General features: G+C 38.3%; 1 protein-coding gene across 1 annotated transcript; it reads right to left on the minus strand.

Annotated features, from left to right (window-relative positions):
* Positions 1-1897: 1897 nt before the first annotated feature.
* Positions 1898-17614, minus strand: entpd3 (ectonucleoside triphosphate diphosphohydrolase 3). The gene is made up of 10 exons (XM_084088094.1): positions 17460-17614; positions 15858-15980; positions 14902-15019; positions 10786-10945; positions 7186-7345; positions 5254-5481; positions 4549-4821; positions 3433-3543; positions 3163-3297; positions 1898-2636 (listed from the first exon to the last, which is right to left on the minus strand). The coding sequence occupies exons 1-10, from the start codon at positions 17514-17516 to the stop codon at positions 2445-2447; spliced, it is 1557 nt and encodes a 518-aa protein (XP_083944220.1). The 5' UTR covers positions 17517-17614; the 3' UTR covers positions 1898-2444.
* Between the last annotated feature and the right edge of the window lie 433 nt (positions 17615-18047).

The following is an 18047-nucleotide window of genomic DNA, read 5'->3' on the forward strand; positions in this document are numbered from 1 at the left end:
GGAAAGCAGAGTGGAGGTTTGGAGAGGAATGTGCTGTGTAACATGAGAAGTATTTTTAAAAAAAACATACTGAGGAGATTTATTGTCCTGGGCTGGGCGCCTCTAGAGTTTACACCGTATTGCTAATGCACATAGCTGTATGTGATCTTCATTTTATTTTTTATATAAACAAAATCCTCATTCAGATCTTATTCAATTTACTAACTGTATTAACTGTAATTTCCACTTATGTAATTATATCTGGAGTTAATGTTTTACAACATTTCTGTGGCATCTTGGTGTTAATATATCATTAAAAAAAAATAAAGAAAAGAACAAAATGATGAAATATTCTGAAACATTGTTTGAAGGGAGGTCCGATATTAATAAATTATGATTTCACTGTACTAACAATAATTGTCCCTAAAATGGGGAATTGGAGGAAGAAATGGAGGGCTTTGGAAAACTGTTTCACTTGAATTTCACGAAGAAAATAATTCATATCAAGTGTATTATTCATTATTTCACATTATGTGTGGACATTGAGAACTTATTTGTGGGATTGTACTGTCCTCTTCTGGCAGAATGGTGATTTACAGTATAAGGGAAGATTGCACACCATGCTAGTTCATGGGACCTTGTTGTCACTAGTGTACACTTCACCTTTTTTCTATTTTCAGACATGAAATTTCATCTGTTTGGAGTAAAAAGTTCACTTGTCATTTCTATAACTGTGAGAGAATGGATTTGTTGTGAAGTTTGTGCAAAACAGGTTTTTAGTTAACTAAAAAATAAATAAAAAAATCATTAAAACAAATCATTTTCATTACTTGAAATAAAATGTTAACTGAAATAAAATATAAAAAACCTTAAACTTACTTTTTTAAGCTAGTTGCCAAGGCAGCATTTCTCATTTGCATTTAGTTTAACTTGATGCATTTTACTTATAACTTAAAACTAAAATCAAATGAATGCAATCTACATAGACATAAAATAATGTTAAACTTTAACTAAAATGATAAACAATAAAAAAATATTTAATAGTATTTCAACGAAAATAACATTGGTGCAAATCTTTAAGGGATGCTTTTAGCTTTTTTAACCTAATAATATCATGGTGAATTATATCTGTTCAGATTAACTTTACAAGTATGTACAGTACATATGTATGCTCTGTATACATTGAAAAAACAACAACATTTCTACTGTTTTGTTTAACTTGCTTACTGGAGTGTTGTAAGGCACTATTCTGTGTAAAGTGCTTTGGAACAATATGTTTTGATAAATTCACTATAATTATTATTATTTTTATTTATTTTTATTAATACTTTCTAGACATTAAACATGGAAAACAAACAGGAGGGTTTCAGAAGATGTTTTGAAAAATAAATAAATAATAATCTCCAGCTGAAGTCACACAAGAAACAGTTTTTTGTTAGGGCCAACAAAAAAGTCGTTATTTCATGTAGAATGTCATATATATATACAGTTGCAATCGAAATTATTCAACCCCCATTGCAAATTTGGAACTGCAGAAGTCGTTAAAAGTTGCATTTTCAGTTAATTTTGGAGAAACCATGCACTTGAAACATTTGTTGTGTTGAGCTATTACAATTACTTTTGTTTGATTTGTTCATTGCAAACAGCTGGAAGTCACACATACATATATATATATATATATATATATAATACATTTTATGGTTGGTCTTCTTAATGTTTTGTTTGTTAACAGACAGAACCTTGGCAGAAGCATTAACAGACACAAATTGTCCCCAAACCAGTCCCTTCCTTGTCTCCCTTACATACATTTTTGTCCATTTTTAATAACATTAACATTATTACATTATAGAATGCCCAATGCCCAGATCACAAGTTAAAATACCTAATTTCCCTAGCAATATAATCACTGGTCTTCACTGCCATAACAACCATAACATTTATTTAGATACTATGACATTTCATCCAAAGACAATGTGTGCTGAAGAGCACATGCAGAAATACATGTGTGAGATACATAAGGCATGATGCTAGGGATAAGACAAACATTAGATACAATACACAATCAAAACATTGACATGACCATAGTAGATACTTTTTACTGTATATAAGCTAAAACGTTTACTTTGTCTTCGGTGTCTTCATTCAGATCCACAGTACAAGAGCTTGCCACTGTATTCCTGGACTAGAGAGACCTGTACCCGTTTTTGGATAGAATGACATTTAATACAGGTTTTTAACACATTTGGAGTTCACATCAGGCATCTTTTTTTTTTTTTTACCTTAGCACCGCTAGACATTTAAGACCTTCAGGTTCCAAAACTAAAATCCTTCTCTAGCAGGTACATCTGCATTGACACATCAGTGTCTCTCCTGGTTTCCAAAACCTCCCTAAGTGGGTCCTGGTCCTACAGATGAGAACTCAGAACTCCCATCTAGAATATAGATGGGAACTCAGTACAAACACCTCAATAACAGAAGCGTGCCAGAGCAATGACAAGGTACGTGAGGGTGATAATAGTCAGTGCAGAGAACAGGAGGAGGAGTCCAGTGAAAAGAACGTTGTTTATGGGGAACTTGATGATTTTCCCTTCGGCTGGGATCATGTTGGAAAGTGCAAGCATGTAGCCAAGGGACCAAGCTATACTGGTCTTATTTACCTGAAACACAAAGAGATAAATGAAGAGGTCCAGTTCACTGCAGCATTTTGGATAGACAGAGCTGATTTGCTGGAGGGGGGGAGATAATATAATTTGGCAGATATTTCACATTACAATCATGCATTGAGACTAGAGGTGACTGTTCCATAGAAATGCATTTGCTGTGAAAAGGTTTTAAATTAATATTTCAAGTTCAGGTTAAAGTCAATCGACAATGTTTGTCACAACAAATATGAAGCTTATGGTAAGCCACTTACAATGGATGTAAATGGGACCAATTTTTGGACCATTTAGAAGCAGAAATATGAAGATTAAAATGTTTAGAAAAATATGTACATTAAGTGTTTTGTTACACTTTTTTATATACATTAAAAAACAAATTACATGTTTTTATGTGCAATAATATCATGGCATATATATAGTATACAGTGTATATATGGCATCATTGTTTATATACATATACACACACAATATATATAGCCTATATATTCACACAATCTCATTATAAACATGAAACGCAATGCACCTCTTTCTGAAAATTGAGATTTTTCCAGTTGCCTGTGTTGAACTTGTAACCATCTGCAAGAATGGTATGCACATAATTTGCAGAGTAGCAGTAGGACTTCAGATGGAGCTCTCTGATGCTGTAGTTTTGCTTGAGCTAAAGGAGGGGAGGGGGGACATTAAAAGGTAGGTTTATTGATTGTACACATCAATCATAAATGTAACAAATAACCACACCCTCCCAATCTATATTTTCCTGCAAGTTGTGATTATGCAGTTGGCTGGTACTCACACTTTTCCAGTCCATTGAGCAGAACAGCTTCATGTTCATGTTGAATAGCTCCATACTTTTGGAACCCTCTACGTTAAGAGCCCAAGCAGTCCAGTAAAACCCTGCATAGGCCTAAGACACAAAAATAAGTGCTTTAATAGATCCAGATGAAAGAAATATAGCTTAGGTTGTAACATTTGGTCACATTAACATGCAAGAAACAATGACATTTGATGTTATTGGGGTTCCTCTGGGTGTGAAACTCCAGCAGTCCAGCATTAAAATCTGTCCAGAAGATTTTAATGCTAATCCTAATTAAACGCACCTTAATCAGTTAATTGAAGTCTTCAGGATTACTAGGCTGTGTCTGAAATTGCCACACTACCCTTAAATAGGGTACTATTTGAGGGAACAGCCATTTGTAGTGGTGTCCGAAACCATAGTGGACGTTATCGAGTGCAGTCATTCAATCCCATAATGCACCGCAATAACGATTGTACAACTAATGTACACTCAACGGCTAGAGAATACCCATAATGCACTGTAAGGGTCGTCCCGAATGAATTCCCATGTCTCGCCAGAAGATAACGCCCGCAGCTGAATCATCCATCCATCCATTTTCAAAACCGCTGGTCCAATGTGGCTACAGCATAATATCATACAGATATAAATTGCTTTTTAATTTATTATTAAATTGTTTACTTAAGGTTTATACATGCTATAGTTTCCATGACAGAGTTCAAGATCAATCTTTTCATTACTACTGGAGTTGCTAGTTTGCTAAGTTTTGATTATTTACAGCAAGCACAAACTATGCAAAAGCGGCTGCCCTTCTGGCACACTAATCCACTCGTTTTCATTCACTCCTTCAAGTGCACTATATTAGTGGAGTAATGTAGGGAATGGTGAATGAGGGTATAGGGGGCGATTTCGAAAACAGCTCTAGAAAGTTCCAGGCTGGTGTTTTGGAGCTGGTTGGAGATACACTGCAGGACAGTGGCCCTCCAGGAGCAGATTTAGATAAATATGACATACTGTGCAGGTTTAGAATGATATGAAGTTGAGTAAATAATGACAGAATTTTCATTGTTTGGTAAACTGTTCCTAGTTTTATCTTAACTAAAGAAAAATACCTACCATGAAGTCTCCACTGAGGTTTGGTTGATAAACTCCATCAAAGGAGCAGTTTTCAGCTCCCTGGCAGGACGTTAGGTCAAAGATACTCCTGACCGAGACTTTACACTGTTCAGGGTTACTCTGTCCAAAGAAAGTAATATTTTGCTTTGGGCTATAGCTCACAGGAGCGTCATTTTTTGTACATTCACTTCCAAAAATATCCTTTGCAGGCATAGAGATATTATAACCAGAAGGATAACAGGGGTGCTTCACATTAGCCCAGTTTGTGGATTCCTGAAAGGAAAACAATTCAAAGAGTTAATACATGTTATATTTATATAGTTATATATCATAGAATTGTAAGTAACAGGTTAAGCTATTTCCAGGAAGATTTTACCTAAGAGCAAATCAGGGAAATGTAACATAATCCATCACTCTATTTCAACCTAACATTAAATGACTGAAGTATTGACATGGCTTGTTTGGGGGTTTAATTGCATCGCTCAGCATCAGCAATAATGGATTTTCTAAGAAAGGTTTTACACAATTTTGTGATCAATATCTTAGTATAATTACTGATGGAGGAAACATACAATAATCCTCAATCTAAAAGTACAGAATAGTCTGCATCCTAAATAAGGTCTATATTTTGGTTTAGGTTATAGATTTATATATTATACACATATTTTGGTTGAAGGAGCATTTAATGACATGAGCATACTGTACCTTTGAAAGTTTGGCCAAAACTCTTTTCTCAGCTTCATTCTTCCCGTAGCAAAGGAAACTGTGTGTGTAGATATTATATTCATAACCATAGAGCGAAACCGTAATGATATCTTCTCCTTTGGCATCATCAGAAGTAGCAAAGGCAATCTGGGTGGAGGCTCCACCCAAGTCCAATGAACCAACTGTCTTAGCCCCACGAGGATGTACCCAGGCATTCCAAAGATTTTTCTATAAAACAGACTAAAGTTTAACATTTTAAAATTACAATTATGCTCGGTTATCCAATTCTGGATTAGATTCAATATTGTGTCATAAGATGACTGCAATGTATGAACACAACCGGACTCTGTTTCATAATGAATACATACAACTGGGCTAATACTGCAGTATGAGGCTAAACTCAAAATCTTGCATTGACAGGGTTAAAGGCCCACTGAAGTTCCTTGAAACGCACAGCGTTTTTCAATGAGGTGACGTAATTTCAACTGAAACAGGAAGACACGGTGGGACATATCGAGCAGCTCCTCCCCTATTTTTAAAATAGCCAATAGCGTTTTGCTTATATTACAGCTCGGCTAGAGCCATTGAGCTCGGCAAAGGGTAATACATTACCCTTTAGATTTAATATGAAATTGTTACTGAAGCAAAACAGTGATCATAATTATGCAGAGGATGTAGTTTGAAAAGTGTAGTTTGTGTAGATGTGTCATTTGAAATTTATGCTGGTGCATGCATGGCACCTTTGTTATCTCTTCCACTCGTCAGAGCTGTTTCTAATGCCGAATCTGTTTAACCGTTTCTCCTCCTAGTCTCCATATCGCTTTAAAATATAGCATTCTGTTCAGAATTCAAATGGGTTCGATATGTTTTGTGGTCATATGATCCACTCTGTGCTATCGGGCCCTATTTTAACGGTCTGAAACGTAAAAGTATCAAGCGCGAAACGCAAGTAACTTTGTGGGCGGGTCTTGGGCGCTGTTGCTATTATATCGGCGGGATAAATGACTCTTGCGCCCGACGCAAATCTAAAATGGGTTGGTCTGAAGTAGCTTCACTATTCATAGGTGTGGTTTGGGCGTAACGTGAAATAAACCAATCAGAGCGTCATCTCACATTCCCTATAAGAGCAGGCGCGCTTGTTCTAAAGCGGATTCCAATTATAACGGCGGATTTGCCAGGCGCGCGCCAGGAACGGTTCACAGCCGAGGAGAACGACGTTCTCATCAGGGCCGTAAAACACAGAGAAGTGACGTTGGGGATGGAGAAACACACCCAAATTAGCTTCGGTTAAACAGGCGTATGATAATTTGGGTAAATGTATAAGCTAGATGTATGCTTTTATAATAAACTATCTATCTATCTATCTATCTATCTATCTATCTATCTATCTATCTATCTATCTATCTATCGTAATAATGTATGATTTGCAAAAATGAAAACTGCTGCTTCTGTGTAGATGAGATAAGCAAAGTGCACCCCAATGGAAAGCATATTTACACTGTCTGAATTGTTCCCTATCCCCTATATAGTGTACAATTCGCCATTCACCATATAGAAAAATAGTAATAATGTGAACAAGTGACCGATTTCAGCCACAGCCACATTCATCTCATCTGATGAGAAGCTGAAGTGCAGAGTGATGTCATCAAAATCATTAATCATATTGGCAGAGGTGAGAGACGGTACGTTTTTAAAGCTTATCTTCTAAATGCGAATTTCATCATTGTTATTGAGCACATTAGCTAATAGATAACCTTTAAGGCTAACATATTCATACTAAAAGCCAAAAAAACTTTCATGGGGACTTTAAACATTTATGTTGTTTGAATACATACATTTAAGATGAAACTGTAACCAAACAAATTCTGAGATAATCATTTAGTTCCAAAGACCAAAATAAAAAAGGTTCAGTAAAGCAGCCCATGAACTGACCTCTAGGAAGTTCCCCAACAGGTAGTTGACGGTGATCCAACCATAAAGGCCTTCTTCCTGTCCAGAGATGATGGAAGCATTTTGGAAATTAAAAGGAAGAGAGCTAAGGTAGTTCCTCATGTCTTCCAGAATAGCGTTGGATTTGTCTTCATTTTTCATACTGTGTAAAAAAGATTGGGCAAAGATGCAGCACACATGGCGTCAATGTCAGGTTAACTCTGTGGCAAAATATATGCATTTATACATAATCATTTATTTGACTAGAAACAAGTGCATTAAGACATTTTTCTTTTACTATTCACCTTATTTTTATCGTAAGAGTGTACGGCAGCATTTGTAAATTGAATGTTTCTGGCTTCCAATTTCAACAGCTATCTGTTAATTTTAGCAGCTTGTTATGCTGCTTGAAAATGCAAGCTCTCTTATTTCTGACAATATTATTTCATTATGCATTGTCACAATTATAAACACTGGTCTGTTTCCTTGTTCAAGTTTTCCACCACTCATCAGTTTCCATGGACACTCATTAATTGTAACGATCACCAGCTGGAGTTGCCATTGAGAGCCACCAGAGGGCACTCCACATAAGACTATTATCACTCTCAAACTACATTTCCCAGAACTCACTGCCTGGACTCATTCACTGATCACATTCACCTGTACCTCATTCACTGATTGCATTCACCATTGTCTTATCATCCTGTTAGTCTCAGTCTATATATACCTTGTTCATTCATTCACTCACTGCGAAGTCTTGTTAAGTGTTACACTGCATTTCTGAGCGTTTCCCTGGTTTTCTTGTTTCTTGGTTTTTTGATATCTTGCCCTGTTCCCTGGATTACCCTCTTGCCTCTGGTCCCTGGATTACTCTCTTGCCTCTGGTCCCTGCCTGTTTTGTTTGTTTTGTTTGTTTCTTTGTTTTGACTACCTGCCTGTGTATGACCCTAGCCTGTACTTTGGATTACGCCTCTGGATTGCCCCAGCCAATAAAGCTGCATTTGGATCTCCTACTTTGTGTCTCTGAGCAGTTCGTAACAGAAGACTTCGCCACCATGGATCCAGCAGCTGTCAGTAATGGAGCTCTAATAAGATGGCTATCTTCCATGTATCAGGATGGTCAACCTATCGAGAGGTATGTGAGGGATTTTCTGGCTTGCTGTCATTTAGCGTCATTAGATGATACTCAGCTCATGGACCTGTTTTGGAGTGGACTGGATGAGGCGATTGCTCAGATGATGCCGGATGACAATACCGGCTGGACCCTAGAAGGGTATATCAACCTGGCCCTTTCCTTGAGCAATTTGGCACCCCCCGAGCCTGATTCAGTTCACGTCCCGTCCGTCCAGCCTGAGAAGTTTCTCATCATGCCAACCATCAAGCTGGTCAGCGGATCGGTCTATTACCGTCCAGGGCTGGTATCCAGCATGGCCGATTCCCCGCTGAGGTCAGTACGTGTTGCCATAGGGGCCAACATGCATGAGTCTCGTCCCGCTGAGACTATCCTGCCTAAATCTTGTTTCGCCGAGGCCGTCCTGCCTGAGTATCTTCCTGCCGAGCCAGAGCTTCACGTCAGTCCTGCCGAGCCAGAGCCAGAGCTTCACGTCAGTCCTGCCGAGCCAGAGCCAGAGCTTCACGTCAGTCCTGCCGAGCCAGAGCCAGAGCTTCACGTCAGTCCTGCCGAGCCAGAGCCAGAGCTTCACGTCAGTCCTGCCGAGCCAGAGCCAGAGCTTCACGTCAGTCCTGCCGAGCCAGAGCCAGAGCTTCACGTCAGTCCTGCCGAGCCAGAGCTTCACGTCAGTCCTGCCGAGCCAGAGCCAGAGCTTCACGTCAGTCCTGCCGAGCCAGAGCCAGAGCTTCACGTCAGTCCTGCCGAGCCAGAGCCAGAGCTTCACGTCAGTCCTGCCGAGCCAGAGCCAGAGCTTCACGTCACGTCTGCCCGTCCAGAGTCTCGTCCCGCCGAGACTGAAATTGTTCCTGAGCCTGAATCTGATCCTGATACTGATCCTGAATCTGTTCCTCTTCCTGCGCCTGTGTCTTCGGACAAGATGGCCGACTCCACGCCTGTGTCCTCGGACAAGATGGCCGACTCCACGCCTGTGTCCTCGGACAAGATGGCCGACTCCACGCCTGTGTCCTCGGACAAGATGGCCGACTCCACGCCTGTGTCCTCGGACAAGATGGCCGACTCCACGCCTGTGTCCTCGGACAAGATGGCCGACTCCACGCCTGTGTCCTCGGACAAGATGGCCGACTCCACGCCTGTGTCCTCGGACAAGATGGCCGACTCCACGCCTGTGTCCTCGGACAAGATGGCCGACTCCACGCCTGTGTCCTCGGACAAGATGGCCGACTCCACGCCTGTGTCTTTGGACAAGATGGCCGACTTCACGCCTGTGTCTTCGGACAAGATGGCCACCACATCCCCTGAGCCCGTTCATGTTCCTGAACCGTCGTCTCCGCCCCGGCCGCCTGAAGGGTCGCCTGCACAGCCTGCTCCGCCCTGGCCGCCTGCACAGCCTGCTCCGCCCTGGCCGCCTGCACAGCCTGCTCCGCCCTGGCCGCCTGCACAGCCTGCTCCGCCCTGGTCGCCTGCACAGTCTGCCCCTGCCTGGTCGCCTGCACAGCTTGCTCCGCCCTGGCCTTCTGCCCTGCCGGAGTCTTCAGGTCCCCTTCCGCTGCACGGGCCTGGCCCTCCATCCCGCCCCCGGATCCGCCTCCGCTCCACCTCCCTCCTGGACAGTTTTAGGAGCGTCTGGAATCCGCTCCTTAAAGGGGGGGCTATGTAACGATCACCAGCTGGAGTTGCCATTGAGAGCCACCAGAGGGCACTCCACATAAGACTATTATCACTCTCAAACTACATTTCCCAGAACTCACTGCCTGGACTCATTCACTGATCACATTCACCTGTACCTCATTCACTGATTGCATTCACCATTGTCTTATCATCCTGTTAGTCTCAGTCTATATATACCTTGTTCATTCATTCACTCACCGCGAAGTCTTGTTAAGTGTTACACTGCATTTCTGAGCGTTTCCCTGGTTTTCTTGTTTCTTGGTTTTTTGATATCTTGCCCTGTTCCCTGGATTACCCTCTTGCCTCTGGTCCCTGGATTACTCTCTTGCCTCTGGTCCCTGCCTGTTTTGTTTGTTTTGTTTGTTTCTTTGTTTTGACTACCTGCCTGTGTATGACCCTAGCCTGTACTTTGGATTACGCCTCTGGATTGCCCCAGCCAATAAAGCTGCATTTGGATCTCCTACTTTGTGTCTCTGAGCAGTTCGTAACATTAATAAACACAGCTGTATGTCATTATGTTCAACAGCTTTGTTTATCTAAGTTCCTTACCTCTTTTCCCTCATTGTCTGGTATTGTTTGAGTCATGCACACTGTTTTATGTTAGTAGCTTGTGTGAAATAAATCTTGTTGTTATTTTGAACTACTGAATCTGCCTTCATCTTCATTGGATATAGGCGTTACAGTATGATGAGCTCTCAGTATAATAGCAAATGGCTCTACTGATACATAAATATATTGCGACGCAAAGGTAAGAACGTAACCAGAAAATATGATCAAAAAGAGGAATGGAAAATCATTCTTACTGTAGGAGCCTCATCCCTGCTGTCGCCCCAAGGAAGACTGGGGTGGAGTTATATTGATGGGAGGGAATGGCCTTGGTTATCACTGCCATGCAATGTTTTAAACTTTTCCATGTCTTTTTGTCCTGTTCCTTGTCTACACCAAGATCTGAAATTCCGGGGCCTTGAAAAGACATCATATTATGCAAGTTCTGTTATCAGCCTATGTATGTATATTTTTAAGTCACATTATTATTCTATCACTGTATATTGCTCAGTAAAAAGAATTATATTCTCAAACCAAATACTAATTATGAAATCACAGAATTAAATGACTTCATATTTGACACATTTAAGGCTACAATAATTTTCCAAACTTAGTTTTCTACATTTGACCTTTTTTACGGTGTTGTCATTTATAACTGACTTTGTCCTATTAGGGTATATGGTTTTTGGCAAATTGTCAAACTTCACAAACACATTCAAATGCAGTTTCACAATCTGAAAAGTAGGGAAAAGTTCTTGGTATTTCAAAAAACATTAAAAAGCATAGTTAACATTCCATTTCATCTTGTGCTGCTATAATTTGGAACTTGCATGTGAAAATGTCAAACACTTGGCACAAATTTAGATGCAACTTCGCTGCCTAGAAAGTAGTGAAACCATGTCTAATGCCTGGTACACATTGTACGATTTTGGGTTGTCCCAAACAAAAGATAACCAATCGTGGTGATTTCTGTGGCTGTGGTCTAAATGGTAATCCTACGTCGTACAGTGAGAGAGGTTCAAAGACAGCCATTCAAAGACAGCCTGCGATAATTTTCTGTGTCAGAAATTTAGCATGATCATTTCAGTGTGTTTGCTGCTACGACCTACGTATGACTAGCCAAATAAATGCAACATAAAATGGCGTATTGATCAATGAGACTTGGCTCTAAAACTACTTACCTCAAGTTCCATTTGCAAATTTGGAATGCAAGTTGGCCTCTTTTCCCTAGCCATGATCACGTCCATGTTCTCCTCTTTCGCCTCCTCCCCCTTTTTTTCAGCTCACATAAAAACCAATGCCTAAGTGTGATTGATGTTTGTTTTACCACTAGCACATGCTGATTACGTTGTATTCTTCCATACTAACTTGCAACGTAGTCTACGATACAATGGGTGTCATCATTGTACAATCTACATACATGTCGTACCCAAGTTTATTAGATTCATGGCATACAGTGTGATTTGTAATGATCTTATAGGATTGCCGAAACCGCACAGTCTGTAGCAGGCATTGGGGTTTAAAAAAAAAAAAAAAAAATCTTTAACATGGTTTCTTTCTTGGATTTTCAAATCCAGTGAAAATCAACAAGACTCTTCTCGTTCAGTGTACCCCCACACATATCTCGATTTTGATTTGTTTAGTCGTCATTTGTGGATCATTTGCTTGTCATTGTTGAGGCCAATAGGCAGTGGCATCTTTCCTGACCTCTGGTTCTAGTATGGATAACACCCAAACTGGCATAGGATAATGCACCCAAATGCCTGACTTCCACAACAATCTGTGACTTATATTATTAATCTCTACCCTCACCCTCACTGCTTTTATCCTCCTTGATCTTCAACTTTTTCCTATCTTACTACGGCCTTATTTTCTGATGCATTGCCGTCACCATTATCAATACTTTCTGGAAAAGGCACAGCTTTTCATCTCTGTCTTCTATAAAACGTACTAACAAAACAGGCAAAAAGGCTATTATACTGCCTGGCAGTAATGAACAATATTGCCAGCTACGCAGAAAATATGTATCCTCTAAAAGGACTATGTCATTTATGCATAACACACAGATTTTTTGGTCTTTGAGATTTTACTAAATTTGCATTAAAAATGACCAAAAACTTTAGAAAACATGTTTGGATGTTCAATTATATTTTTTATTAATTGAATTTATGTATATTTCCTAGTCTAAAATGAATTCACAATAGAGCCTTGACAGCATGTGCCCTAACATGAGTTAATGTCCAACATCAAAAAGTGTTAGCAGATATTAAGCAACGAGTCTACTGATACTCTAATGAGAGTTAGTTGACATGTAGTTGCAAATTTACTAATGTCTAAGGTGGACCATTGAAATAATGCGTTATCATATTTAAAAGTGTAAGAATTTGGTAGCAGGGTTGCAAGTAACACGGCTGTATATTTAACCTAAATGAAAAGAACGCTCCCTTTACAATTGCTGGAGCTGTCAATCAAACAGCTTATCAGTGACTGATTTCTGGACTCTCGCCAAAACTTCTGTTATAATCAACAAATTTCTTATTTACAAAGTGTTTGCAATGTTAGTTATGATGAAAGCATTCATAAAAGTGTAGAAATCAAGTTGCAATGATGAGATCACTGCATTCATGCACTCAATACATCTGTGATCGGTTACAATGCTCATTCACTGCAACCTTTCATGTCACAATCTAAATATAATATAATACTTATCTGACCGTTATAAGTTTGTAGCAGTAAATGAAGAGATGTCTTATCGATCCGGGCTGTATCCAGATCAGATTGAGGACCTGCGCCTAAACACGACCACAACGCATCCCTGAAGTATCAGCAGAGATTGTGTCAACTAGACTCCCCCCTGTGAAAGCCTCATCGACACGACAGCCATTGGCACTGATCCTCAACAAACCCGTCTCCATACCGGTGTGATGACTTCGATGTTAAACCAGATAGAACTGGATAATATTCTGATTGTTCCAATCCAATCTGACTTCTGACCTATAAGGCTGCCTGAATCATAATCATACACTGTCCATTCGTTGGCCAGAGTAGAACTGGTCCTCTGACTGAGCCTGGTTTCTCCCAAGGTTTTTTTTTTCTCCATTCTGCCACCTGATGGAGTTTTGGTTCCTTGCCACTGTTGTCTTTTTTGCCTTTTTTTCACCTTTGTTGCCATTGGCTTTTGGCTTGCTTAGTTGGGGACATTAAATGTAACATTTAATTTAATATTCAACAATAATATTGATCTGCCTGCATTGACACCATTATATGAGAACTGAACGGAGTTGGACGATGACATCACGGTTTTCTCCAGAGCGGCTATATACAGTGCTATGTATAAGTTTAGACACCCATGCTAAAGTTGACTAAAAAGAGGAATAAAAAAATCATCTTTTGGAAATTGAACTTAATGCCTTAATTAAAAAAATTAGGAAAAATCCAACCTTTAAGGACACCAATTTTCTTTGTGAATGAATAATGTATCGTAAATAAATAAATGTTCTTCCTTTAAATACAGGGTGCATAAGTCTGGACACCCCTATGTTAAATTGAGAGATTGCATCCTGATAAAGTTCCCTTGGCCTTTGGAATTAAAATAGCCCCACATCATCACATAGCCTTCACCATACCTAGAGATTGGCATGGTTTTATTTCAGTTAGCCTAATAGCTGGTTTGATTTGCATTGAGAGATGATCTTATGGAAAGTACTCCATGCCAATCTCTAGGTATGGTGAAGGCTATGTGATGATGTGGTGCTATTTTAATTCCAAAGGCTAAGGGAACTTTATCAGGATGCATAGTATCCTGGATCCATGAAGTAACTGGCCTTTAAAAATACAAATCTGCCTGCCTCTATGGGAATTTAACATAGGGGTGTCCAAACTTATGCACCCTGTATTTTAAGGAAGAACATTTATTTATTTACGATACACTATTCATTCACAAAGAAAATTGGTGTCCTTAAAGGTTGGATTTTTCCTAATTTTTTAAATTAAGGCATTAAGTTCAATTTCCAAAAGATGATTTTTTATTCCTCTTTTTAGTCAACTTTAGCATGGGTGTCTAAACTTATGCATAGCACTGTATATATAAATTAACTGCATTTTCCTGTTATCTCTGTAAAGCTGCTTTGAAACAATCTGTATTGTAAAAAGCGCTATATAAATAAATGTGACTTGATGACTTTAAACCTAGTGCTTTTCACACCAATTTGAATTTTAGAACAATAAAACAAAATTGGTATTTGTTAACCAAAGTATACAGAATTTGTGGAAAGTGCCACCAACATCTAGTTCAGCTTTTGGCTACTATATAAAGAATAAGCCTCCATGTGTTTATGTAAACCATTCAAGATTGTATGTCAGTTGATTTGTACCTTCAACTTGACACTTTGTTGTCTGGCTCACAACCCCAGTGTTGTTTTCTTTTTCGGCAGGCCACTCATAGAGATAAATGGTAGTCCTGGACGAGCCTGCATCCAAAACAATACCATACTGGAGAAAGAGAGAGCAACAGAAGTGAAGAAGGACATTACTGTAACCAAAGATCAAACTCTAAAGATCTTGCAAAGCCATAAAGAGCTCATTCATTTGCACTGTTCACAAAATACATTGCTGAATAGAAATTGCCCAAATCCCAAGGTCTAAATCATGACTGAGTGAAGAACCCAAGAACAGACATGTCTATTTGTCCTTAGCTCTATTGAAAAAAAGAAAAAGCACATTCTTCTTTGGGAAAATTTTCAAGGACTTTATGAGTCATCAAAAGGATCATGTATCTCAATATTAAGGATGCAGCATTGTATTGAATTAAATAACTCCATGAATGGTGATTATCCATTGAAAGTTGTTTTGTGTTTAGGAAAATAGGTTTCCGTTCCGTGTTACAAAAACAGTATTTGTTTTCACGGAAACTGAATGAAGCATTATTAAAAAAAAAGAAAAAAAAAAGCATAATCCATAAGTCATGTTATAATACTCTTTCACCACATTTTACCTGCCATTCAACTGTAAATGAATAGTGGCCCATGTCATAACATATGTGAGATGTTTGTTTTTCCAACACATAATAGAAATAAAAAATACAAAAATACAAACATCACTCTTTCCTGTATAATTAACAAGAAAATTTGTATGATTAAACAATAGGAATTAATAATTTAAGGGAAAGTCATTCTTGAACATATATTACTTCTCATGTGTGACTGGTAAACACCAATTATGCTTTTATGTCCCATAATTTTACACACTCTAAGAGGTACACAATAGGTCTGTTTAATTGGATCCCACTTGTACGGTTTGTATCAGGCATGCTCAAATTTAAGAATTTTACCTTGAGTCCACGGGATATATAAGTCTTCTTATGAGTTTGCACAACTGCTATTGAAATGATGACCGCTATGCTGGCCAGCATAAACGCAGCGGCTAAAGCTACTGCCACTTTTGCCATCCTCACCTACAGACAAAAACATGAAAAAATCAAATTCCCATTGATTCCCATAACTGAACACTCCTTATGCTCTTCACAACATTAACATGTGTCTGAGACTTGAGCAATTATCTTTTTTACTCTGAATGTGGTCATAAAATGCATCATAATACTCAATTACGTTTTCACTTTAAAAATAATGTGCCAGATCATTGGCAGTTCTTGAAGAGTGACTAGGTAACACTCGAGTAATTAAGGGTGCATTTTATGACCACGTTCAGAGTAAAAAAAGGCAATCTTCAAGACCTACTACCTGGACCATTATTTTAAAATGTCTCAGAAACGTTAATGTTGTGATTAGTAATTAATTGGCAATTCTTTATCATTTGTCATAGTTAGTAGTTCTTAATGAGGCTAATTTGAATCAGCAATAATTTGATCACCTAATAAGGAACTAGCTCAGTCCTAAATTTGCTATTATCTTGTATTACTTCATACATAGTTACCTTGACGGACCGTTATTCTGAAGCGTTACCTTTTTTTCCCTCCAAAGAATCATGTTTCCAACACAAGAAGCATAATTAGCCAAAAACGGATAATTATAAAAGGTTAAAATGTGCAGTTGTAACCTTGAGGTGAGCTTTAAATTTAAGTGCGCTGTTGTAACCTTCAAGTTTATTCATATTAAATTTAACATTGGATTTTAACATTAATTTAGATGTTATGACATGAAGCACATTTTAATTTTAACTGGCAAAATAATTTTAGTGTTTTTGATAGTAAGAGAGTTATTTGCTGAGCCCAATAAAGATTAAAAACGTTACTTTTTAAATGATTTCACTCTCAGCATTTGCTTGAACCAGTTAAAAACGTGCGAGTACAGACATATCTACTTTTGTGTAAATACATCCTTTTATGTTTATGTTTGTACATTTTTGAAAACTCTTTCACACACTGTCAAGCTCTGTCAATACTGGGTGTGCTTCAGATGATTTTCACATGAGATGTGTCGTGTGAAAATCATCTGAAGCACACCCAGTTTTGTACCTTCCTCAGCCAATATACACATATCATCATGGAGACTTTTTTCCATTACCCATATTATGGTTTCAGTTTCTAATTTGATTAAAGAAAGTGGTTAGCGGTTCGAACTCAAAGACTGATGCATAAAGTATCTTTTTAAATAACAGCACAGAAGCTGGATAAGAATGACATCCAAAACTCGTAACCATGCCATTGCTTTTAAAATTACATATATTATATATTATTGTACTATAATATTTTATAACATAATATATTTTTTTAATTTATTAATTATTTAATTGCTCTTTTTTTTGAGATATGGCAGATTGCAGAGACACAAATCAATAACATTCAATAACAAAATCAATTAATCTGAACCCACATTTAGTCCATGATCTGATAAGAAAGCAAATATCAAATACAAAATACATTCATGCTTGCAACAATCAGGGCATTAATACAGTAATAAAAGGTTTTGCTTACCCCTCTGCGCGAGGCTGCTGTAAGATGGTCAGAAGATTGGGACTCCTTATTGATCATTCTGTCCAGACGTGCAAGACTGAGAATGTGTAACTGTGTTTGGATGTGTGTGAGCGTGTGTGCATATGTTTGTGAGTGAAAAAGCGTGCTGAAGAGACTGAATGGGAGAGGTTTGGCTGTCACTCCTAATAAGCAGGACCTTTCTATTGAAGTTCATTACAAAACTCCACCCATTCAGATGGATTTTAATAAACAAAAGACCATGCTGAAGAGACAGAATGGGAGGGGTTTGGCTGTCACTTACAATAAGCAGGTCCTTTCTATTAAAGTTAATTGGAAACTCCACCTATTCAGATTGATGTTGTTAATAATCAAAAAAGCCATTGTTAACTTTTCTGAAAATAATGAAATACTACTTTATATATTTAGCTATTTATGCATTATCTTTGTGGATGATTTTTTAATCCTTTTTTTTTAATCATTAAATGACTAAAATATAGATTATTTAAAAAAAAAAAATAGAAGCACTTAAACACGTTTAACATTCCCACGATGCTGTACAGACAAATTTTGATTCCTTTCTGGATGTGT

This window comes from Abramis brama (assembly GCF_963993115.1).
Source record: "Abramis brama genome assembly, chromosome: 17".
In the NCBI taxonomy this organism is placed as follows: Eukaryota; Metazoa; Chordata; class Actinopteri; order Cypriniformes; family Leuciscidae; genus Abramis; species Abramis brama.